The sequence below is a fragment of the Medicago truncatula genome, chromosome 1 (genome assembly GCF_003473485.1).
Source record: "Medicago truncatula cultivar Jemalong A17 chromosome 1, MtrunA17r5.0-ANR, whole genome shotgun sequence".
NCBI classification, from domain to species: domain Eukaryota; kingdom Viridiplantae; phylum Streptophyta; class Magnoliopsida; order Fabales; family Fabaceae; genus Medicago; species Medicago truncatula.
In genome coordinates, this window is record NC_053042.1 from 30321338 (window position 1) to 30345901 (window position 24564).

The following is a 24564-nucleotide window of genomic DNA, read 5'->3' on the forward strand; positions in this document are numbered from 1 at the left end:
TTTAACACCATATTAGATTTTTATATTAGGCCAACTTGAAATAGCAATGTACCAAAATTGAAATTTTGTAGGCAAAATTATAGTTTTAATCCCTTAACTTAATTTCAAATATTATTTTTGTCTTTTATCTTTTTTAGTTCCAATTTCATCCTTTGTCATTTTAAAATGTTTTTACCATTATCCTTCGGTTACACCCATATGTTAAAGAGAATTGATGTTGACACATATGATGGATTGAAAAACAAATGTATTTTCGTCTTTTACATATGTTTTTCAGCCCTATCATATGAGTCAACATCAATTTTCTACGTTAAAAAAAAAAAGTTTAAATTAGAGTAGAAACAGTTCCACAAAGAAAGTTAGAAAGTAGAAAGAAGCCAGACACGCGACAGTGGCGGAACTGGAGGTGGCAAGGGGGAGCCACCGCCACCCCATCTTAAAAAAAAAAATATTTATACACTGGAAATTACTACAATGCCCTTTATTAATATGAATATTACCAATTCAATTTCATTTCCTCTTCCCCTTTCTCTTTCATCTGATGCGCGTTCGTCTTTTTTCTTCTCCCAGCCAAAGCAAATCCGACCGAACAATATCCACCACCGCACCACCGCCGGCGAACCGCGACCACTCTCCTCCTTCTCCATCCATCACCGCCGCATCCTCCTCCATCTTCTGTATTGATTCTATAGTTCAGAGAGCTATCTCCATCCATCCTTCTCCACAAACCCTAATTGTTGTAACTTGTAAGGTAATGTGAAATTTGAATGTAACTTCCTTCAATTCTGATTCTGATTTGATGATTACATGTTCTTTAGTAATGTGAAATTGAATTTAATATTCTGGTAATGATTTGTAATTTTGTATGTGTGTTTAGTAATGATTTAGTAATGTGAAATTGAATTTTTGAGTTTTTGATTGCTACTGATTGCTACAAAAATGTTTTAGTAAGACATGAATGTTCTGCTTATTACTATGGTTTAGAACATGAACTCTGATTGCTACTGAACCCGTTACTTGTGTTTAAATAATTGTCTCGAGTGTGAGAGACTCAGTTTTAAGAATTCCAATTGAAAGACTAGGTTTTAAATAATTGGCTTAAATAATAGTAGAATATGAAAGCCTAATAACTAGTCCAATTGTTTTAGAGTTATTATAGGTAATTAAGAAAAGTTAACTTACTTCCTTCGCCAATTTCAATCATATATGGCAATGACTTTGAGAGAAGGACTTAAACAATAATCCTAAATAGTAGAGGTGGAAAAGATGGAAAATGTAAGCTTATTTGATTCAAAAAAATATGTAAGCATATCTTCAACTTCTAGCATGCCTATATGAGCTAATCTTGCTGCTTCCTCTATTTTTTATAGTGTCTGGTTTTTCTATAACTATAAGCATGTTCCAGCAACCTGTCATGAAAAGTAGCAACATTCATGGCATTTTCCATCGGAAAGATCTATCGAACCTGGCTCAGCTTTTGAATTCAGCTATCATCGTCTTCTGTTTATGTTTATCAAGTAAAATATAAATTGGTCCATTTTGAAATCATTTGTTATTTCAATGAAATTGAAACTGGCTTTTGTTATGAAATTTGAATGTTATTAGAATTGGTGTAACATTGAAACCATGTATTGTTATTTGATTTTGAAATTACGTTGATTTTGAAACTGTTTCAACAGGAAAAGTTGTAAAACATCACTTTGAGTATTTGTCATGTAGTTTTTTTTATGATCGGTTTTAAGTATTATTTAGTTTAAATTTTTGATGAATGAAACCGAAATGGGTCGTATTGTATATTATATGATTTATATATTTTAGTTTATTTTTATAGCGGCCACCCCAAAAGTTTTGGTCTGGCTCCGCCACTGCACGCGATGCTGCTACAGAAACGTGAGAGTTGATGATTTGCTATAGTGTTTGGAGCCCCTTTCCCTCTCACCGAACTCGGAACTCCTCCTTCGTCCACGGCAGCGACACCGTCAAATCGGCACTTCTCTCTACTAATTTCAATCGAAGGTCCGTTCCCATCTTTCTTCCATGCTAAATTGCTTCATCCAATTTCATGCCTTTCGATAATAAGCATTGTAGTTGATTGTGTGTCAATGAATACTAATTATTATAACAAGTTGTGCATATTGCAAATATATGAATTCAAAAGAAATGTGGTGGTTTTGATTAGAAAAGAGCTTAGATGGAAGTTTATACTATGTTGAATCAGTTACTCAAAATGTTGAAAGATAGACAAAATGACTATGTCATTGAAAACTCACACACACAAGTGGAGAAAGGGGGGTTAGAACCCAGTGACAACATCTGACCTAGCAATTTCGGCATTTTTGCGCTAGGACTTGTTGACAACGAACATCATATTTAACTCTTTTTTCACAGATCTAAGAATGAAGTATTTTTCTCTATCATTTAAAATCTAATGGATGCAAATTCAGATATACTCACCATTAATCACTAGTGAAGGGACATATTCCCCCTTTTAATTACATTTTTCTAAAAATAGGGGAATTAAAAGTGCATTTAAGCCTACCATAGACTATATCTGTATCCAACACGCATCTCGTGCATCACATGGGCGAAAATACTAGTTGAAAATAAAAGCTACACATAAATTTTGCCCCATTAAATCCTTGTATTTATTTTTCTTTTCTAAAAAGAGCAGTTCACTACTACTGTCCCACCAAAACCCTAATTTGCTTACGTCACATCAAATTCAATCAAGAAATCTGTGCACATCTCCAAGTGTTATTGATGGTATTTTGATTTCAAACGAATTAGGGTTTTTTGCCCCTTTTTAATTTTTCATTGTTGATGTTGAGATCTATATGGATTTAATTTTGTTGTTTTAATTTCAAAGCGGAACTTGATTTAGGCTTTTTTGAATTTCTGATTTAGTTATACGATTTGTTGAAGCTACATAATGAAGTGAAATTGCGTTTTAGGTTAATCAAGTGAATTTGAGGAAATTCCAAGCGGCGACGTTGTAGTAGTAGGTAACAACTTCTCAGATTTGAAGTATCTTTATTGCTTTTGGTTGCTCTCTTCTTGCTTGTGTGGATGGTCATGTGAAATCTAGCATTAACGGCATATAATATTTTATTTTGATTGGCTTGATTATCATTAGCATTTATATCCGTGGCTATTGAGATCCTCTTGGAACTTCTCTCATAATCATGCTGATTGTATGGTGTTTATTTTGTATATGTTCATACTGTTGTTTTGGTTTTCGAGTATCACTTTAAAATTCAGATCGTTGTTTCTTCATGTTCTGCTTTATCTGTTAAGTGCTACATTCACTATACAAAGTTTAAATTCAATTGTATTGCCCCCTCAAATATTATGAATTAATTTATTGGTGGGCCTAAAATTATTTTTCAGTTAATTTTGTCGAACTGCTTATACAGGTTGGGTGCGTGAATAATATTTGAGAAAATTGCTAATTAATTTATTTGAAATTGTCCACCTAGGTAAAGTAAAGGGCATTTACCTTTCACAAAAGGGATTAAGGCGTTGTTTATCAACAGAACAGGGATTTAGCTTGTCTAGGGTTTGAATATCAGTTCTGGGATTTTTTGAAGTTCACCTGCAATTGCAAACAAGAGAGTAATGGAAGAGGAAAAAGATAACTTAAGTATTGCCACACTATTTAATATCAAAGAGAGAAAGAAGAAGAAAAAGAAGAAAAAGACGAAGGCAAATAAAGAGAGCGAAAGCGTTGCTGATGATTCTGCTACAGCAGCAAATCATGAAGGTGGTGGTGGTAGTACCAGCAGTGGTGCTAACCCTAAGATTTCTTTGTTTGATATCTCTGCCGAGAATTTCTTTGAAGACATGGACACCATTGCCAAACTCTGCGGGGAAGAAGAACGCAACATCGCTGTTGAGCAAAGCGAGATCAAGAGAATGTTTTCTTCTGTCACTTTTTTAAGGTATGATTGTAAAGAACTAATTGTTTCATGCGTTTTTTGAATTTGTTGCTGTTAATCTGTTGTGAAGAAATGGCAAATGTGTTTTGTTCTTGAGCAATGCGATTTGGTTGTATTATCGATGAATATGTATCAGCTATGATGCTCTGGATTGACAACTACGATATATATCATGTAACCTCAGTTTGTATCACTATCGCCTAATCAATCCTAACCAACTCTTTGAGTTGGTTATAAGGCAGTGCTAGTCTATGTAAGGTCTACTATATTCTACAGTTGAGTTACATGAGTGTCTCTAATAATCATTGAATGACTAAGTGGTTCCTACAATTATGTCTATCCAATCAAATGTTTACTTGAAGAGGGAAGGGAAAGTTGTATTAAAATAAAATCAACTTTGAAATTGTTTGTTTTTTATGAACCGAATCTCTAAGTTGGGTTTCGTGAGATTAAAACATATCTTCAATATATTGATTGTATAGTTTTTAGAAGTTTCCAAACAACCCCTTAATTTCTTTTTTTGGTTGACCATTAAACGTGCAGAGAATGGAAGGATTTTAAATATCCATCTAAAAGCATTAGGTTTTCTTACGGAATTGGGAGCTCTGAGTGTTATGAGAGAAATGATATCAAAGATGACATAAACTTACCTCAGTTTTCATCTGCCACCGTTCCTAAGGTACAAGTCCTCCTATATTTTACTCTAATTTAATTGTTTGCCAGGCATGAAGTTATAGTATATTAAGTATATATTTTGCTTTTAGGTTTAAGTTATAAATTAGTGATAACTAGACTTTCTAGACATTATCATTGTGTGTGCTCTTTTCAGCATAATATGCAAAAGGAGGAGCAACTTGGGGATGCCAAACCTCAAGAATCCAAGTATGGTTTGATATTAACTTATTTTGTCTTGGTTTATTCAATGACATTTCTATGGAGTTTATGTTTGTATTTTATTTTTCACGTAACACTTATTTTTTAACTTGCTGATAAGTTAAGTATTTTGTCGCTGATTATTGTTTAACTTGGCTAAACACTTTGTTGGAGCAGAGACTTTGTGATGAATGTTGGAGGTTCTGTATGGGCATTAGATTGGTGTCCTAGGATGCATGGGGAGCCTGATTGTTCAATTAAATGTGAGGTACTTCGTTTTTGTCTTTGTTTTAGACATATATTGAACATTTAATATTAGTTCTTTATATTGTTTTGTTGCTTCTTTGGGAAGTCTTTGAAGTTTGAATGCAATATAAACAGTCAATTCTGTCTTTTTCATTGTTCTGAGTGTGATGTTTCATACGTTGAGGGAGATTTTATTTGAAGTTTGATGGTGAGGTAAGGGGCACATAGTATATGGCATACCAGCGTCTTGTCCTTTTAAGAGTTAAGGGTGATTTCTCATTTAACAATGAATTTTCCGAATGTGTGAGTAGAAGTAGCAGTAAACATAGTGTACGGCATATATTATAAGCAAGGGGCACATAATTGTAGAATAGAGGTGGAAATTGTAGACCATAGCATACCAAATTCAACACAATTTAAGAATTTTGGATCCATGAAACAAATAACAATGAAACAGAGCGAAATTAACCTGATGGATTCAAGTGGGTGAGATGCAAAGGGGCTTCAGCTTGCTTTGTGATAGAAAATTACTTCTCAATTTTAAGAGAATTTTATCACACAATTGTAAGATCTGTAAATTAATGTTGTGTGGCACTCAATATTGGGGAGTAAAAATCCAACAGAAAAAGCTTGGTGTTCTACTAATGAGAATGTTACAATGGACGAGTGGGCATTTAAGACACGATATGATTAGAGCAATGAATGCGTTAAAGAGGAAGTTTGGGTAGCACCTATTTTTGAAAAACTGGAAAAACACTGCCTTAGGTGGTTTGGACATGTATTGGGAGGTAGAGAGATCTAGAATTTTTTTATTCCAAACTGTTAAAAGGATTTAGATTTAAATGGTTTATCGCTAGAAGTGATTTAGGAGACATTATAATGTTGTTTGACAGTGTTGTCAATCTCAGATAGTGGATTGTTAAAATTCCTCTGACCAATAGTACTATATCGCCACTATAGTCGCTATTTGATAGCATTTTGTACTAAATAGTATACCGGGGAACAATTGCGGTTTGTCCAAATTCCACCACGTTATAGTGGTATAGCGTCGCTGTTGCTGCTATTGACCCATGTGGTTATCCCCTGTGTTGTGGGTAATTCCTTTTTGTCGTTCACTTTTTTTGCTCAAGTAGAAAACTGAGTTTTCATATCAGTACTATCTTCCTCGCCATCTTCTGTATGCCAAATGTCAGATGCCATGGCCTCGGCCTAATAGCTAGTTGACACCATGTTAAATTACCACCTGGCTTACCTAAATCCTTTTGTTAATTATGATGGAGACACTGGTAAAACAATGTCATGATTACATAGCAGCAAGATCAACAAATTTATTTTAAAATTCTGCAATGCTCTACATACTACCTACATAGTTTTGTGGTCTGCTTTCTAATTGTGTGTCTGCACCTATATTCATATATGTAGTAAAATGATGCACTTACCTTTGTTCCACACTTGGAAGTAGGAAATAATTTTCATTTTCTGTGACTGTTGTACTTAAATGACCTTCTTTCTGATACTTGGTTTAGTTCATTGCTGTTGCTGCTCATCCACCTGGTTCATCTTATCACAAAATGGGCGCCTCACTTACTGGCAGAGGTGCTGTGCAAATATGGTGTCTTCTAAATAGCAGGGAACACAACGAAGAAGTATCATATCTCCCTGGGAAGAAGGAAAAAAAACCTAAAAAAGACACGGCCACAAATGACAAATCGATAGAAATAAAGAGGCCTAGAGGAAGGCCTAGAAAGAATCCTACTGAAAACAACGAAGAAATATCTCCTATTACAAACAAGAGAAAAAGAGGAAGACCAAAAAAGAATCCAACTGCAATAGCAGTGGATAGTACAAATTGTGGGACCAAGTACATAGCATCTGGTAGTGTCCCGAATGGGAATAATGAAAACAACGAAGAAATACTTCGTATTACATACAAGAGTAAAAAAAGGCCTAAAGGAAGACCGAAAAAGAATTCAAAAGATGGAACAGTGAGTGATCCAAATTGTGAGAACCAATTTGTTCCTCTTACTGTTCAACTTCCAGATTCAGCTGAATTTATTTCTCCAGATGTAGTTCCTGGCAGTTCTGATGAACATCATTCACAACAATTTTCTAATACAAAGGGAAAGAATGCCAAGAAAGCTGCTGCGAATACAAAGGGAAAGAATGCTAAGAAAGCTGCTGCGAATACAAAGGGAAAGAATGCCAAGAAAGCTGCTTCTGCATACGATTCAGAAACACTTGTTGCAAGAAGTAGGTTGGATATTAATCATAGGGAAAGAAGTTGTAGCCCAGATACAAGTAGGCCATTATTGATTCAGTGTGAGAATGAGGCAAATCATCAACCACATGGTAGCCCTGTATTGGAACCTCAAGCATCTACTTGTCCCATTCCACAAAATGTAGCATTGCCTAGAGTTGTGTCATGCCTAGCTCATAATGGAAAGGTGGCATGGGATGTCAAATGGAGGCCTCTTAGCAATCTTGATTCCTCATGCAAGCATCGAATGGGCTATCTTGCTGTCTTGTTGGGCAATGGATCTCTGGAAGTGTAAGATGTTTTGGGCCTTATTCTCCATTTTCTGTTAATGTTCTTAGTGATACTTGAATGATTTCTTTTTATTTTTGTTGTTGTGTTTATATGTTGCTATGAACAATCATCTTTATTAGATTTGAGGTATTTGAAATTTGGATATTTTAAGTAAATATTGTTCTAATCGTTATACTATGTTGACTGTGTGTCTGTGACATAACGACCTCTCCTGAAAAGTTGAATAAGAGATAATGGACAAAAGACAACTACTTCAATAGACAATTAGGGTTGACAGTTGGTATATTTTGAATAAAATGTGACACAACCTATGGAGCATAAGAAGTTTTTCTCAGACCAATGCTTATCATAAAGTAAACCCAGGTCAATGTTATGATAAATTAAACTTAGAAGATTTAAGATTATAATGTAGTTTTTTTTTTTTTTGAATAAAATTATGTAGTTGATTAAGCTAGTTACTCTTTGGTGTATTCCAATTGTTGTCCAGGTACCTATGCTGTAAATAAAATTACTTAGTTTATTGTTATGTTAAAGCTGAAATTGAATTGTACCGGTAAGTAAATAGTTTCAATAGTCACAACCGATTCTTTTCATGTAGATTCAACTACATTTTATGTTCGCCGTTGAAATGGTTGCAATGGTCATTTTACTGTTAGAATAGTTGCAATAGTCATTTTACTGTTTTTATTTGTCAAATTCATGGTTTATTTTTTTTTCTTATCTGCACAAAATGCAGACATTTAGCGACAAATTTCTGATTGCCTGCTGCACAAAATTCTGTTTAAAAGTAGAATGTTTCCAGTAACCCACAATGGTACCTCAAACGACAGATTGCAATGATTTTTCAATCAGAAGAAATCCCTACAAGTTGCAAAGACCCGACTCGTCAGTGAAAGATATCCCTCTCTCACAGATCCAAAATAATATTCATCCCCTTTCCTCCCCCACCTACAACTACTGATAAGCACCCAAGCACTTTGGAAGCTAGCTATTAGTGGGGGTGAACCAAGCTGCTTAAATGCTCCACTAGTATCTCATACTACTGAATGTGGTACCTAGGCACCCCATAATCTCCAAGTCCCCATCATTGCACTGCCATTGATAAATTGTTAATTTGTTCATTAAAATTTCACAGTGATTGGTTATTCTCAACAAAAGCAATTTCCTTTTATTACTATCTGTGATTTTGAGGAGCTTATGACGTGGATGACTTTTGTTGTTGCTTCATTATACTTGTATCAATTGCAGGTGGGAGGTTCCTCTTCCTCATGCACTGAGAGCAGTTTATACGCAGAAGGAGGGCACAGATCCTCGTTTTATAAAATTGGAGCCTGTATTCAAATGCTCAATGTTGAAACGTGGCAGCTTACAGAGGTAATTTTCCTCCATTCTAACTATAACGGACATTAAACCCATCTATGTTTTTGAACAAATTAAAATGAAAAAACATAGAGCTGCTGCCATAGTGAGGTTAAGGAAAGGGTTGGATCCATTACGGGTCTTTTGTAGGTAGCCTTATCTTGCATTTGTAAGAAGTCGATTAGATGGCTCAAACCTGTGATCTCCAGTTACACGACCTCAAATTCCACCAATGCATTGAGAGGTTCCTTCTTTTCAACAAATCTTTGAAGAAAAAGAATACGAACACAATGTTGATGTTTCTTTTATAATCATGTATAACAAATTTGTAATAGACATTGGAAAACAAATTAATAGGCCAAGTGTATCAATAGAGAGAATTCACAAATATTATAACGCTAATGCATTATGCTTGTAAAAAACAGTGGACCTGCATAATAGGGCTTGTTATGGCTTGGCACTGAATTCGAAAAGTTCTATATAGAACACTCTACTGTGCTGCTTAGAAAAATAAGAATACTTTGTAGAAATGGTTTGCAAGAATGTTAAATTTATATAATGCTATATATTGATCTATAGCCCTTGAGTAAAACAAAAAAGATTGTCAACAATTGTGCGTTTCATGAGTTGTGTGCTGCAAATGATTACTGAAAAAAATGTTAGTTTTATTTAAATTTTCTGCCCAGGAAAAACTTAAAAACATCAATTTTAAAAGAAGTTGCAATATTTAGATCTGCGTCTCTGCCTTACTGAATTGAATTTTCTGTTTATAATCCTCTGCCCATCATTAATTCTGGAGAATGTTAAAAATTAGAATCACTTAAAAAAGGTGGCTTGTAATTCGTGTTATTGACAACTTGTCTTCTGGTTGTTAAATTCATGCAACTGAAGAATGTGTTGTGCACAATGCTTTTTAATATATGTTTTTCTAGACTGGCTATGTTGTTTAATTTACTCTATTCTTTTGTTTCACAGCATTCCACTGACAGTGGAGTGGTCAGTTACTCCTCCACATGATTATTTACTTGCTGGCTGCCATGATGGAACGGTATAATTTGCACCTAATGTTATCCAATTTATGCCTTCTTTTCCTTTCTTAAATGAAATTTACCTTGCTTTAGTAATATGGAATAGAGGAGCAACACTAGGTAAAGTTTTTGTAGGATAGGTTTAGTCAAAGTGATACCTCCATGTTAACAGATTTCCTAAGTGATATAAATCATAAATGGTTATCTGTGTAGGGCATCCAGTGGGTATCATTTTGTCAATGGGTTCTGTAAGGAAGTAAATATAGAATTTGTCTCTGATTTGGCTATAGCTTTTGATTTTACTATATCTAACACTTATTTTCGAGAAAGGAGCATCATATCTTATAATGTATAAAAGTGGAGTGGTCTAGGAGAGCTATAGGGTGAGGTGCTTTAAAAGGTGATGAGGGCAAACGTAATGGTCAAAGAACAAAATATCAAGAAACAGTGGAAGAGTTATTCCATTGAACTTTTTAATGAAGGACTGACATTTCTTTGAACTCAAATGGACCTATTGGTACAAAAGAGGATCAAGATTACTTCTACCACCACAAAATTTCTGAAGTAAAAGAGGCACCGAATTGGTCTCCATTATATGGAAAATGGTAATCTTAGATGGTTTGGGCATGTGAGGAGAAGCCCACTAGAAGCATTAGTAAGAGAGGTTGACTAGATGGGAGACAGCTTAAGAGACAATGGAAGTTCAAAACAAACTATAGGCCGATCATTTAAGAGAGGTTTGGTGATAAATGATCTATCTTTGAACTCAATACCTGACAGCGTATTATGGCGTCAAGTGATCCATGTAGCTGACCTCACGTAGTTGGAAAAGGCTTAGTTGTAGCTTATCTTAACAGATACTCTAATAAGTTGTTGGTTGGTTCATCGTTTTAATAATCATATAATACATACATCTGTGCATGATATTTTATTATGAAGGAAAAGAGTGAAAGCATTATATTTACTTTCTTAAGTTTATCTTTTTTCCTACACCTTTATGTAATAATTCTGTATCTTAAATCTGTTATGATTCGCTGTATCATTACTCTTAATATATCAGTATATTGTCATCTGTAATCTTTTTAAACAATGTATGTTACTAAAATAAGTTGTTTTATATTTAGGTTGCTCTGTGGAAATTCTCTACAAATTCTTCAACTAAATGTGATGGTAATAATTTTGCTACCCAACGTGTTCTTACGTTTATCTAGTTGGGGTTGCTAAGGAAGGGAGCTGTGCTGGGAAATAAATTTACTACATATGAGTGATAAACTATTGTCCATTGACTCGGTTGTTTATCTGCAGATACAAAGCCTATACTTTGTTTCGGTGGGGATACTGTTCCTATTAGAACAGTTGCATGGGCTCCTTTTGAAGGGTTAGTGATAATTTAACCTTCTCAGCCAAAAGACTGATGTGAATGATCTAACTGAATGTGTGTTAGAAACTGATAGTTATAATTAGGAAACTGAATTGAATACTGACTTTTATTGAATAATTCTGTTTAACAGTGGCCAAAATATATTGATATTTAAAAAGGGAAATCTGGTTTGTATAATTGCAAGAGATAGATTAAAGGAAAATTAAAGATAGAATAGATACAACAGTTTCCTCAAAGAAATTTGAGAGCCTTGGTCTCTCCATTCCAAAAATTAGAGAGCTTATTCTCTCCCCCCCATAACCCCTGAATAGTTACCCAATAATCACTTTCCCCTTTCCTCTCTCTATTTATTCCTAAAGGAAAACAACATAACTGACAATTATTACAAGTAAAAACAGTAACCAAGCCATAAAAATAAAAACATTACTGACCATAACTGCTATAATTTATATTTGTTCTCTAATAAGAGGTTTAACAATATGTTGCTCTTAAAGTACATCTTTAAGAATCAAATGTAGTGTCTATTTAAAGATATGTTTTTATATATGTATACGATTTTCACTTCTGCATTCCCTCATCAAATTCATTGGTAAATAAGAACTCTAATAGATACTGCAGCTAAAACCTAATCTATTTAATTCCTCCAGATGATTTATTCAACTTATTTCTTTATTGTGTGTGTGTGTGTGTGTGCTCTTTTGAAATCACTGTGGAGATTGACTATTATGCTAGGAATCAATTCTAACTAACTGTCTTCTTTCTTTAATCAAACTCTTTCAGTAATTATAAAACTAGCATCATTTGTGTTCAGACATGGTTTGCAAGGCTGCAATTTTCTTTTCATTGTGTAGACACGCACCCTTGTTTTTATGAAGATTACTTCAATAAACAAGGCATTGGTTTATTACACCGACAAATATCTTACATCTGGAATGAGCTATATTTACATCCTTTGACGATCCTCTTACCTTTGAAATGTTTAATAGTATTTGGTTTTTTGTTATAATGTTTCAGTGATCCAGAGACTTCTAACTTAATAGTAACCGCAGGACATGAAGGCCTCAAGTTTTGGGACCTACGGTGAGTTTTTTTTTTTCCTTATTTCTTTTTGAACTATAGGTATTTTCTGACAATATCTTTGTATTTGTTGAAATTTGGGCGTAACTCATCCTTACAAAACCGGCTTGTAAGGTGAGGATTGCCTCTCTTTAGAAATTCTTGTCAAGAACCATATCTATCCAGTGCAGGACTTGAGTTTTTCTCAGTAGTATTATACTAGCAGAAAGACAAGCGTTGATGTGCCCGTCTATACGCTTTTTTTTATTAAGCATTGTTCTATGTACATTTATTATGTTTTCTTGTATAATATATTTGTTTTAACTTTATTCAATTTCAGTTTTATAATATCAATGTTATCTAAACTTATCTAAATTTTAGTTTAAACAAAAATTTCTGTTGTATGTTTTGAATTTAAATTTGGAAAAGATTTGTGTTGTTAAAGGTAATCTTGTAACAGAAAAATCTCCAACCAAATTTATTAACTGTCTTGGAGTTTCCTTTAATTATGGTGTAGATTTATATTTATATTTAAATTTGAAAAAGAACATGGTTCTTAAGGATGGCCCTTCAAAAAAAACTATGGTTATTAAGGATGGCTTTGTCATGGAAAAGGTTGGACCAAAACGAATAGTAAAGTCAGTTACCTTTGGAGTTCTCTTTGTATATAGATATAGATATAGATTGGAGACTTAGAGTATCTTAGTTTATCTCCCGAGAACCCTTGCTAACCACCAACTTGTTGGGTGGACCAGTAAAAATGGTATGTTGTGCATATATCTCTGAATGTAGATCCAGAATGTGGACCGTCACTCTTGCTATCTCTTCATTCACTTGGAACCAGCTAAAAACCCAACCCAACAACATTAAGTGATCTAGAAAATCAAAATGTCGGTCACATGTCTTTAAAAAGGGTAATAATAGACTAACAACAGGACTAATAATAGCAGCATAACCTGAATGCTCCGAGTTCTGACAACAGTTGGTTCTAAGCATGTTTTGTGTAACATTACTACTGCTGCTCAAAATAGCTTATTGCAAATTTAAAACTGATGGCGCTTTTTTTGTTTGTCTGTGCTGTTGAAAAAAATGGTTTTAGAATGTATTTTACTGCCAAGGAAAAATAGTAGTAGGTATTTAGAGTTTTTGTTGACTGCAGAACCCAGCTAAATTGCTTAGCACTTTTTCTTTGTTTTTATCTATTTGTGAAGTGGCTATTTACATTCTACATGCAAATAATGTTCTCTCCATGAACCTTGAGCTGGTAAACTTGACTTGTATATACAAATATAAGCATACATATGTCTTCTTTAATATTGCATCCTCTTAAATTTACTCTCAGTTCATTTGCATTCTTAATGTAAGCATTGCGAATGAATCAACTGGAGAGTCAATATTTCTTTGTATTATCTATATGTGCATGTCTTTGTTAGCTTTGGTGTCTCCTTGATTGGAAATTACAACTATTAGTATCTCTTGATTTATATTTGTACCTTCAGCCTTAGAGGCTGTTAAACTTGTTTCCAATGGTTTGCATCATGATGGAAATTTATTTGTAGTAATCCATTTCGTCCTCTGAGGCTCCTCCAACCTTCCCAGAGAATCATTTACAGTCTGGATTGGCAGTCAAAGCCAAGGTAATCCATTGATTTTAACTGGATCGTATGATGTCTGAGCTCGTTGATATAGTTAACTGAGTTATTTTGTTTATGCTTTTGTAGCTGTATCATTATGTGTTTTGAGGATGGAACAATGAAAACCATTAGCTTGGCGAAGGCTGCAAATGACCTCCCTGTCACCGGAACGATATACACTGGAAAGAAACAACCTTGGTTGCATGGTACTACGTATTCATCTTATGCCATTTGGAGTGTTCAAGTGTCACCGATAACAGGTACTGTTTTCGGTATGCATTACTTCTGTGATGTTATCAAAATGGATCTTGTTTCTTTTAGAAAAAACTGGGTTTAGATAAACTTGCAAGTTGTATACTGTGAAAAATACGGTGTGGCGTAAAGCATCAGTTAGTTTTGCTCAGTAAACAAGCTATCTAGTGATGATATATAATAAGTTGTCTGAATATCATAATGAGCTACTTAAACAGCACATTACTGTTACTTAACCATCTAAATGACCTGTTTTATAATATCATGTCAGGCATGGTTGCATATTGTGGTGCAGATGGTGCTGCTGTCCGTTTTCAGGTAAGAGTAGCATTTTGTTGGAGATATACTTGCAATTACCAGCACCTCTTCTGGCGTGGTATTAGAACTTTATGACCAAAATAGTCAAGATTTCAACCCTTGCTCACCACTGTTTTAAGTTGAACTCTATTATTTTGACATGAATTAAGAAATACAAAATAAATGACAGTGAGCCCTTAAAAGAAATGACTAATGAGGTACTTAACTTACGACAGTTATCGATCAGTGACTGATATCCCTCATTTTCTTTTAAAACTGTGAGACGTGGATCTTTTGCCTTGGTATGAATTTGAGAGGACTCCAATTTTCGTTTAGTTGCTTCATATATTCCTCAAATTTGTAGTTGTAACAGAATCCTTGATTAATGTTTTAATGTACATGAATTTTCTCCACCACTCCATCCCAGAATAAAAATAATTATGACTATGAGTTTGTTTTATGTATTCAGCTAACAACTAAAGCAGTGGAGACAGATCATTCGCACAATCGACTTCCATTCTTTCTCTGTGGATCAGTGACTGAAGAGGAATCAACTATCATTGTCAACACTCCGGTATCAAACTCTCCTTTCCCATTGAAGCCGCTAGAAAGAGGCAGATATTCAGAATCTTTCCGAGACTTATTATCCAAGAGCAGAATTGCGTATAATCAAATGATAAAAGCTTCTACTAATGATTGTCATATTTTAGGTCAGCCTTGCTAATTATGATGTGATCACCTGTCATTATTTTTTTAGAATATTCATCCAATCTTCAATTTGTTGCAGCTCTTTGTGATGGTGACAATATGGGTTTGGAATCTGTATCTGAGGAAGCATTGTCTTCTCGGGAGCAAACCAAAAGACCAAAACTGAGCTGTAGCAGAAAGAAAAAATCAGCTGAAAGCACAGCTCTTGTTTGTAGAGATGGTGCACCGACAAATACTCCCGGAGTTGATAATGAAAAGCCGGATTCTGAGACTATTCCGGAGGTCTTTCCTCCTAAGATGGCAGCATTGCATAAAGTGAGATGGAACGTTAACAAGGGTAGTGAGAGATGGTTGTGCTTTGGAGGAGCTAATGGACTTGTACGTTGTCAGGAAATTGTTTTCTCTAATATTGATAAGAAAATGGCCTTGAAGAGATGATAGCATTTTATCCACGTAAATTTTAGGTCTTGAGTTGCCTTAGATGTGAATATGTAAATATAGATCAGACAAAGTTAAAATCGTAGTCAATAGTGACTAGTCAATCTGTAAAAACTTGTTATCCTCTGGTATTGACCCCAAAAAAAAAATTCCTCTATTAGAATTTTTTTTTTATTTAACTTCATACTTTTTTTTTTTTTGAAAGATATTTAACTTCATACTTATTAGAAACTTTTAATTTTACGTCTTGACCAAAATAAAAACTTTAATTAAATGTGATCAATCTTCTTGATATTGTTAAAAAATCTACACTTTCAAAACTACTCCTTGTAGGAACTTATTATATGAAAAATAAAGTCATTAAACATAAAACTTATTTAATTTGGAATTATTTTAGGAATGACATTATTAAATACAATAAAAAAGTTAAATTTGTTTATATTTGAAATCATTGAGTAAGTAGTACAACATTTCAATATCATCTTAAGACACCAATGGTTGTTAATCAGTTCAAGTAGTTTAGAGTTTAGTTTTCCTTTAGCCAACATTTCAAAAGACTTTGAAGCTTGTTATGGGGAGTCATTGAAATATGAAAACCTATAAAACACAGGTCTACACCTTTTTTTTTTATAGGAAAAGTTAGTCTACACTTTTGTTGTCTTCATGTCAAATATGGCTAATTTTGATTGTCCAACTCAAACTCAAAAGTTTTGAATACGTCTAACCAAAGTAGTAAACGTCTCATTAAATTTGCATTTTTAAGTAATCATGTCCATCATGATCTAAGTCACTCTTCACTATAAGATGGATGGTGTTCTCCTTCCACGTAAGAAAATGTAGATATATTGATCTCGATGTAGACTAGCGGGATTTATTTGACTTTATCCTTTTGTTTTTTAAAAAATAAATTTAGCTGCCACTCCAAAAACTCTTTCTCTTTTTTTTTTTTTTTTTGTTAAGCGGTGGTTTATGGTCAATTTTTTTTCTACTAAATCACCTCTCTAATTTATTTTTCTCTTCCTTTGTATTTAAACAAGTGATTTTCATAAATATTTGATTTTTCTTGTGATTTCTTCGTCTTAGTGTGATGTGTTGCTTTGTTTGTCGCCGTGGTGCGACGTTATTTTGATTTCCTGTCTTATTGTGGTGTTCATTCAATCAGATTGACAGGTTAGCTTTGATCCACTGCAAATTCAACAATGATGTTGGCGTCTTCGTTGTTATAGATCTAGATGCATGGGTACTCCAAACACTTTGATTTCATCGTATTTATAATTTTTGACATATTTGTAGGCATTTTGCTATTAACTTGTGTTTTGTGAGTCTTATCGCATATTCATCATTTTTTTGATGTTAAAAATTTTTAATTTACTTTTTATCTATGTGTCCTACCATTCCTTAAAAAAAAAAAAAAATCTATGTGTCCTACCAATTTAAATGAATGAGTTTCTTTATTTTAGTAATTATAGAGAAAAAAAAACTTTCTAGAGGTAGGCAAACAAAACTCATCATTTCATTCAAGATAATAATTTTTTTTTCTTTTTTGTGTTTCAAGATAATAGTATTTATACAATGGACTGGAAGAGGTGAGCAAAAGATGCTAGCTCTAGACTGAAATAAAGAATATTCAAGACTCTTACACGTGAGTTTGTTTTTTCTGCTTTTGAAGTGACATGTTTTCTTACATTTTCATGAAAAAAAAAAAGAAAGGGGACTCTTTTTTTACTACAAAAAGAAAAGAAAAAGACTCTAGAGACATAAAATTGTAGAATCACATGGTTATTGTCTCGTTGATTAAGAATATGGTGACTTTTAAGGTGGTCAAATTTTCTTAATTTGTCTCGTTGATTAAGAATATGATCTCCACCAAACTTAATTAAATTATGAAGAATAATGCCCATCTTAATGTTTTATTTTATTTGCATGCATTCTATTGCATGTGACTCTAATATATGGGAGAAATTAAATTGTTTGGCATTATTAAAATTGGAGATGGAATTAGATCTGAAGACCACTTTTTTGCAACGATGTCGGTCTTCACTTGATTACAAATCAAAATGCCACTTTTGTATGATAGGGCTACCGAATCAAGATCTTCTCCATTTTTTTAAGGAAGATCTTCTCTATTTTGTATCTTCTTTAACTCTTTATTTGAAGAGATATAGACTCAAAAAATTTGGAAAAAGTAAAAAATAATTAATGGTGGTGGGACCCACTTAATGGTAGGATCTATTGTCTATTTTACGTGTCTATCTCTCTAAATTATCTACTTCCATTTATTTTATCAAATTGAGAGGATCTAAACCAGGGCTAGCTTATTTGGTTGGCATTAATTCGTGTTTGTTTCATATCACCATCCTTTTGACTTTTGAGATTGGGTATTGGCTAGCTCATTATCTTCGATGTGTGTGGTACAATTGACATGTAGATTGTTGTGAGTTGTGACTTAATTGGCTTGTCTATTCCTTGAATAAGAACTGTTTATTGCCTCCTAATATTTTTTTATTTTTACAGAAACATAAATAATGTCATCAACACACTCGACAACACATTTTACAATACACTTTTTTTTAATCGGTTATAATTCACATGAATCTTATCAAACATATATAGGATTCACATAATTCGGTAGCATCAATGTGAATTTTAACAATAATTCTACTGGAAGTAGATTCTACACAAACATCTCATTATCTCAAACTTTAACAATAGTCGTGCCTCGTGCGTGACTTTTAAAGTAGAGTCTTCAATTCATAAAGATATTGATGCTGATGTCAATTGTTCATTGTCTCATTGATATGTTGCCAATTTCTTTTTTGACTCTATGTGTGTGGCCACTTTCTTAGGGAAGCTTTATTTTGTTGTTTAATGAAATTAATGTTTTGTTTTGAAACTATATTTTCTAAGTCATGAATAGTGTATTTAGTTAGTTAGTTAAATTCTTCTAATTTATTTTGTTAATTTATTATATATTTAATCCTATAAATAGTGTCATTTTCTGTCCTCTGGCTACTTGCTGGAAGTCCACACTCAATTGAATATTCAAATTTCACGTCATGTACTTATGTGATATTCCTAAGATAAATTCTTAATTAAATCACACATGTCATGAAAGTTGACACAAGAGATGTGTGTAGTGTTTTATGATGATCCCCGCAACTTTAATAAACAAACATGTATTTAAGCATGCTCCTATGAAATTATGAATTTTACTATAAGTGTGTTGGTGCTCAGAGTAGAAAATTAATTTTAGATGAGTTAATTTTATAATAATATTAATTTTGATTGAAAATTGATTCCATATATTTATGGTTAACTAAATAATATACTTACCAATTGAAAATGTCAAAATCAAATTTATCAAAATCAAATTTATACTTCTAAGTGTATGTTTGGTTCCAATAGTTTCTAGTAGACAATAATTATTTATTTTGACTAAAAACAATTTGAATGTAAAGTGATTTATACTTGTATACATTCATGTAAAAGTGAGATGAATTTTAAATTTGTGTAAAATCAATTCTAGAATCAAAAGCTACAAGTTCAAGCTAACTTCAAGTAGAATCAATTTTAAAAATAAAATCAATTCTACTCAAAAACAACCACAAAACATGTTAAATCAATTTTGGTTCCCTCTAGTGGAACCAAACATAGACTAAAATCAATTTAGTGTATCTAATTTATTTTTTTACGCAGTGTGTATCTCAACTGAATTCGAATCCGTAGACTTGCCAATTTTATACCTCAAAATTGAATCCATAGACTTGCCAATTTTATGCTTCTAAAATCACCTTTTTCTCTCTGTTAAATTCAGACAACAATAATTGATAGTACATGAAAAACGTGGAGGATTGTTGTGGAAGACAGTTGGTGTGGCATGACATGACCTTGGCCACAAAATAGTGGTTAGATCTCAATTTTAAACCAATCTATATACTACCACAAGGGTCACATTAAACACATCTTCAATTATCTCTACTTTAGTAAAAACATGCATGAGGTGGATGATAAAAATATTTTTTTGATTTCATTTTATTACACAACACCAAGTCCTCTACATTTGAAAAAGAAAACTTAAAGCATCACCGCACTGAGATGAAAACATAATACTAATATCAGCAGTAATTCAATTAACCAAACTCATCATTTTAAATGTGCACTCTCATCATTGTAAATGTGCACGGTATTAGGCGTTGGAGAAACGACAGGCGAAATAAGAGCACCTGACATGTATGACATGGGAGAGGGTGGAAGCTTCGGAGAAAGGTGAAGCATTTCCAAGGCCTGTAGTCTAAGCTCCACAGGGTAATCAGCAACACACCCGATTCTCGGACCAGCTCCAGTTGACCATTTACGCGAAAGTCTATGTCCCAATTGGTAGGACTTTGAACCCTTCTTGGAATTGATTCTTTGCAATATAGAAGTCTTGGGCACCTCGGTCGTTCTTGGACTCTGAAGACCACCTGATAGAGTCCTTTTATAACTACTAACCTCCAAACTGAGTTGAGGAGCGTCTTTCTTGTCTACGTCTTTCTTGTCTACGGATGGAGTATTCTCGGTTTCCTCAGATACGTTAGAAGTGATAGAACTTTCAGATGTTAAGGTTTTCTCGCCGAGCTTCCCATCCTCGTAAATATCAGTGTCATCATTTGGTTTGCGTACCTAAAACAAAAAATAAGTTATTCGATATTCAATAAAAATGTATCAGATTTTTCGGATAAACTCCACAAATATAGAAGGCGAAAACCGACATAGCAACAAAGGTAGGACCTAGCACGCTGGTCTGCATGCTTCTAGCAGACCAACCTCATCGAGATCAAAATGTATACGAATATAGTACACCATGTTTCCAAATTAGTTATCAAAATTAAGTTTGCCCAATATGAAATCATTGTTTAATATCTTCTTGAAGTAACGTCCATTGGCCTAAAAAATTCTAAGAACCTATTAAAAACTACGGTAATACTACAGTTAAGTCATAAATATGTTCTGAAGATAATCAATTACCTTTACTTCATCAAGATTGACACCATTTTGTTTGAGATATGATAAGAAGGTATCGAGTGTGTCGTCTGTTGGCCGATAGTGTCCACTATATGCAGAGATGGACTGAAAAGTAAAGGTTACTAAAAATCAAACACTTGCCATCGCGCATAAATTGAAATTTAATACGTGTATAGTCACATATACAACCAGGAAGAAATACAAAACAAAACATTGAATCATGGAACCTTGTGAAGTTAATTATACCTCCAGAATTCCATCCACAGCTTCAAGCCGTCCGGCAGCTAAGGTAGCTCCACCAGCCAAAAAGGAAGAATGATGAAATAATCCCTTCTTTTTCTGCAGGGTTACGACAATGCATCTATATTAGGATTGAATTGAATTGAATAGAAAATTGAAAAGTTGAAACAGTGACATAGCTTAAATTGTTACCTTGCCAGCATAAAGTTTCTTAGAGGTGCTCATTACAAATATCCACTTGGCATCTTCAGAGTCATTTTTCGTATGAAATAAATCACCAGATTGCTTGTGTATAATTATTCCCTCACAGACAATGTATTCATAGTGCTCTCTTTCTTGCTATTTAAGAATAATTAAGAAATGACCAACTGGTTAGAAAAGCAGGAAGAAGCAATAACTTTTGAAAAAAAATTAACTATAAGTCAATATTATAGTCAATGTCAACTACAATTAACAAAACAAAGAAAATGCCAAGTCCAATAAACAGATGCATGCACATACCGGTCCAAGATACTTTATGCATTGTTTTCGGAGCTTTGGTCGGGGACAGCGATCAAGATCAAGAGTTTTCCCATTTCCCAAATCCAACCTGTAAATTAAGAGAGAAAAATTCAGTTGCAAAATTAAACACCGTGTCCTACGAATCTGATATACTTTTTTTCCAAAAGAAGTATGTAAAATTCAGGTAAACCTTTATAAGTCGATGAGTATAAGCACCAATGTGAAAAATAGTTCAAATGGAAAACACTGAATGCACAAGCATATCCATTGAAAGTATGAAAAACACTGAATAACTAATTAGAATTAGATGCTACAGTTAAAAAAAAAAAATCATGTTTCACTATTTCGACATTGAAATCATCTTATATGAACAGAAAATAAACAGTACTCAAATCATATCAGCCAATTCAACCTTTAGGAAAAAATTGATCTCACAAATAAAAATATAAGATTAACAGTAAATTAGCAAATTAAAAAATTGTCTTATTACTCAAGTCACATCCAATTAACCCTTAGTTTAGGCGAAAAAAATGATCTCACCAATAAAAGAATGGCTGACCAGAGTCAGTTTTGCACCATTCTTCATAATAATAATGCAAGTTGTGCCCATAGCGATGGCGTGGATCAATCTACATTTCAAATCAAGACCAATCAAAATCAAAAAACTATAATATACAATTAATAATAATTGGTCATACATAAAAATTTTATAAAATAAAACAATCATACTCACAGCTTCAATCCAATGCTGAAAAGCCAATTTCTGTGCTTTGGCATCTAAGGACAATCCCTTACCAACCTGCCACAAAAAATGGTTGACTTTAGAAATAATCCAACCCAAAAAAACCCTACCTTCCCTAATTGTTTTAGGTAAATCAAGGTATCTATGTGCACAACTGATCGAATACCTGATCGAATATAATCAAACATATATTTTCATTGGATCGAATACCTGATCACATGATTAATAGATCAAAACATGAATTTTGGATTCATTTATCAGTGGTTGTAGAATCAAGATTGAACAGTGCAAATTTCAATCAAATTTATTATATATTTTTTCAATTAAAACGATGTTTGAAATCTTTATCGTTTGATCTTGATTCAATGACTACCAATGTGGTTGACCCCGAGGAATCCAAATTCACTCAAATATCTACCACATGTGTCACACCATGTTTGTACATTTCTTAATCTTAATCATAATCATAATAATGAAAAACAAAAGCACAATATATACATGCATGTCACAAAAAAAATCAAAATAATGAATAAAAAATAGAAAAGAAAAAAGAATGAGAGAGAGAAAAAGTCAAAGAGGACCTTGGAAGCGTTGAGTTTGACCCGTGTCCAACGAGACGCAGCAGTTTCAGGCAAATTAAAGAACGAAATTGTGCTATGATTCAACCTAACAAAATCTATCGCTTGCCACCTGAACAACAATTCAACATTTATTTCTCAAAAATCGTAATAATATAACAGAAATAATAAAATATAATAAAAAAAAACACGAAGAGAGATATAGAGAGAGAGGGTTGCATGCAAGATATACCAAAGCTCTTCAGCGACGACGGCGGAATCAGCCAACCTCCGCCGTGTACGGTATCCACGGTAAACCTTCTGAACATGAACAGCGGCGTTGGAATGAGAAGACGCGCTTTGAAGCGCGTGAGGTCCGGAAAACTGGAATGGTTGAGGAGATAGTGGCGGATCATCGTGAAGGGAGAGATGAAATGTCGGGTCAGGGTATTCGGAGCTCCGAAAATCCGATGGGTGAATGTTGTATGAGGAGAATGATGAAGAAGGGTTTGAAGAGTGAGTTTCAACCTCCATTAAAACAAAACACTGGTTTTTGTTTTTGAAGAGTGGTAATTAAAGTGTGTTTTGAAATGTGAGAGAGAGAGAGAGAGAGATTGTGAAAAGAAAAGTGAAATGGTTTTGGTTGAAGAGAGGAGTTATTATTAGGAGGAAAGAAAATGAACAAGAGTTGGAATGTGAGGATGGGAGGCACACAGGAGGCTGTAGTCAGCTAGCTAAGGTAGAGTTATATAGAGAAATAAACACCAACTGTCCTGTCAGGTCCACTTCTTTTTTACTATTTTTATTCACTTTTTATAGATAATCATTAAATTGTTTTATTTACTAAACTATTTTTAGTATTAAATACTTAAATAAAAGATGTTTGTCTATGTAAATACAACTTGGTTGGTAACTAAATATTAAAATGTAAAGGTCGGAGTTTGAACTATATATTTTACACTTTTTCACGTTTAAGATGTGTGAGTCTAACCACTAATCTATTTTAAAAAAAAAAATCATATCTCAAAAATATCTACTTATAACCAAACTTAATTGAACTTTAATAATAATATTGAAATTACTCTTATTAATATTAAATTTATCTAAAAACCCTTTTTTCATCTCTTGTTCTTAATTTTTGCCTTCTTTCACCGACAAACATCCATGAATATGTGATGAAGTTAAATGAAAATTAGAGATTGAATCACGTCTTCCAAAGATTCATGGAGATTTTCTACGTTTTTAAACATGCATTTTTTCCTTTTACTTTTTTTCTTCGTTTCGGTATTGAGCTTGAACTCAATTTATGTATGTTCCATTTAAAGTTATAATTTTAGAGATTACATGAACTAAATTCATGTGTGTCTATGTTATTCGTTTACTCTTTTTCTTCGTTTGGGTATCAAACTTGAACTCAATTTATGTATGTGTCATTTAAAGTTATAATTTTAGAGATTACATGAACTAAATTCATGTGTGTTAATGTTATTAAAATTCACATATGTTTAAAAACTTATTTTATATAAATAGAGTTTAAGAATGCTTGTGTAAATTATTTTGTGAATGTTTACGTAGAATTGAGTTTCTGAAAGTTTAAATAATTCGAGTTTAAGATCATCATCGTAAATCAAATTTATATTTTCAATTGAGTTTTTATAAATTTGTTAAGATAATGATTAATTGTGAATTTTAATGATAAAATAATTTATTTATTAAAATATTCTTATTTTACTAGTATTAATGAGAAAAAAAATTAAAGATATAA

General features: G+C 33.2%; 2 protein-coding genes across 5 annotated transcripts; one reads left to right on the plus strand and one right to left on the minus strand.

Annotated features, from left to right (window-relative positions):
• The first annotated feature begins 503 nt into the window (after positions 1-503).
• Positions 504-15927, plus strand: LOC25483858 (uncharacterized). 4 transcript variants are annotated; one of them, XM_024777818.2, is made up of 18 exons: positions 504-751; positions 1819-2016; positions 2952-3002; positions 3477-3938; positions 4479-4614; positions 4765-4817; positions 4986-5076; positions 6581-7602; positions 8851-8976; positions 9937-10009; positions 11114-11159; positions 11295-11367; positions 12385-12450; positions 13986-14063; positions 14148-14320; positions 14584-14630; positions 15079-15319; positions 15397-15927. In XM_024777818.2, the coding sequence occupies exons 4-18, from the start codon at positions 3616-3618 to the stop codon at positions 15753-15755; spliced, it is 2907 nt and encodes a 968-aa protein (XP_024633586.1). In that variant the 5' UTR covers positions 504-751; positions 1819-2016; positions 2952-3002; positions 3477-3615; the 3' UTR covers positions 15756-15927. The 4 variants fall into 4 exon arrangements, with proteins under 4 accessions (XP_024633586.1, XP_024633582.1, XP_013468026.1 ...); XM_024777814.2 differs by having other exon boundaries at positions 1832-2016; XM_013612572.3 differs by lacking the exon at positions 2952-3002 and having other exon boundaries at positions 1832-2016.
• A 3829-nt stretch (positions 15928-19756) lies between these two features.
• On the minus strand, positions 19757-23523 carry LOC25483859 (IQ domain-containing protein IQM3). The gene is made up of 9 exons (XM_013612573.3): positions 23053-23523; positions 22824-22932; positions 22234-22299; positions 22041-22129; positions 21501-21588; positions 21192-21338; positions 21006-21098; positions 20763-20864; positions 19757-20417 (listed from the first exon to the last, which is right to left on the minus strand). Exons 1-9 carry the CDS (start codon positions 23331-23333, stop codon positions 19899-19901), a joined length of 1494 nt encoding a protein of 497 aa, XP_013468027.1. The 5' UTR covers positions 23334-23523; the 3' UTR covers positions 19757-19898.
• Positions 23524-24564: the final 1041 nt, after the last annotated feature.

Excerpts from the sequence above, each read along its gene's own strand:
- LOC25483858 (XM_024777818.2), top strand. The coding sequence starts at position 3,616 with ATGGAAGAGGAAAAAGATAACTTAAGTATTGCCACACTATTTAATATC. Across the intron at positions 5,077-6,580 it reads ATTGTTCAATTAAATGTGAG|TTCATTGCTGTTGCTGCTCA; the intron begins GTACTTCGTTTT and ends TACTTGGTTTAG. Across the intron at positions 12,451-13,985 it reads CTCAAGTTTTGGGACCTACG|TAATCCATTTCGTCCTCTGA; the intron begins GTGAGTTTTTTT and ends ATTTATTTGTAG.
- LOC25483859 (XM_013612573.3), bottom strand. The coding sequence starts at position 23,333 with ATGGAGGTTGAAACTCACTCTTCAAACCCTTCTTCATCATTCTCCTCA. Across the intron at positions 22,300-22,823 it reads TCAAACTCAACGCTTCCAAG|GTTGGTAAGGGATTGTCCTT; the intron begins GTCCTCTTTGAC and ends TTTTTGTGGCAG. Across the intron at positions 20,418-20,762 it reads TCAATCTTGATGAAGTAAAG|GTACGCAAACCAAATGATGA; the intron begins GTAATTGATTAT and ends TTTTTGTTTTAG.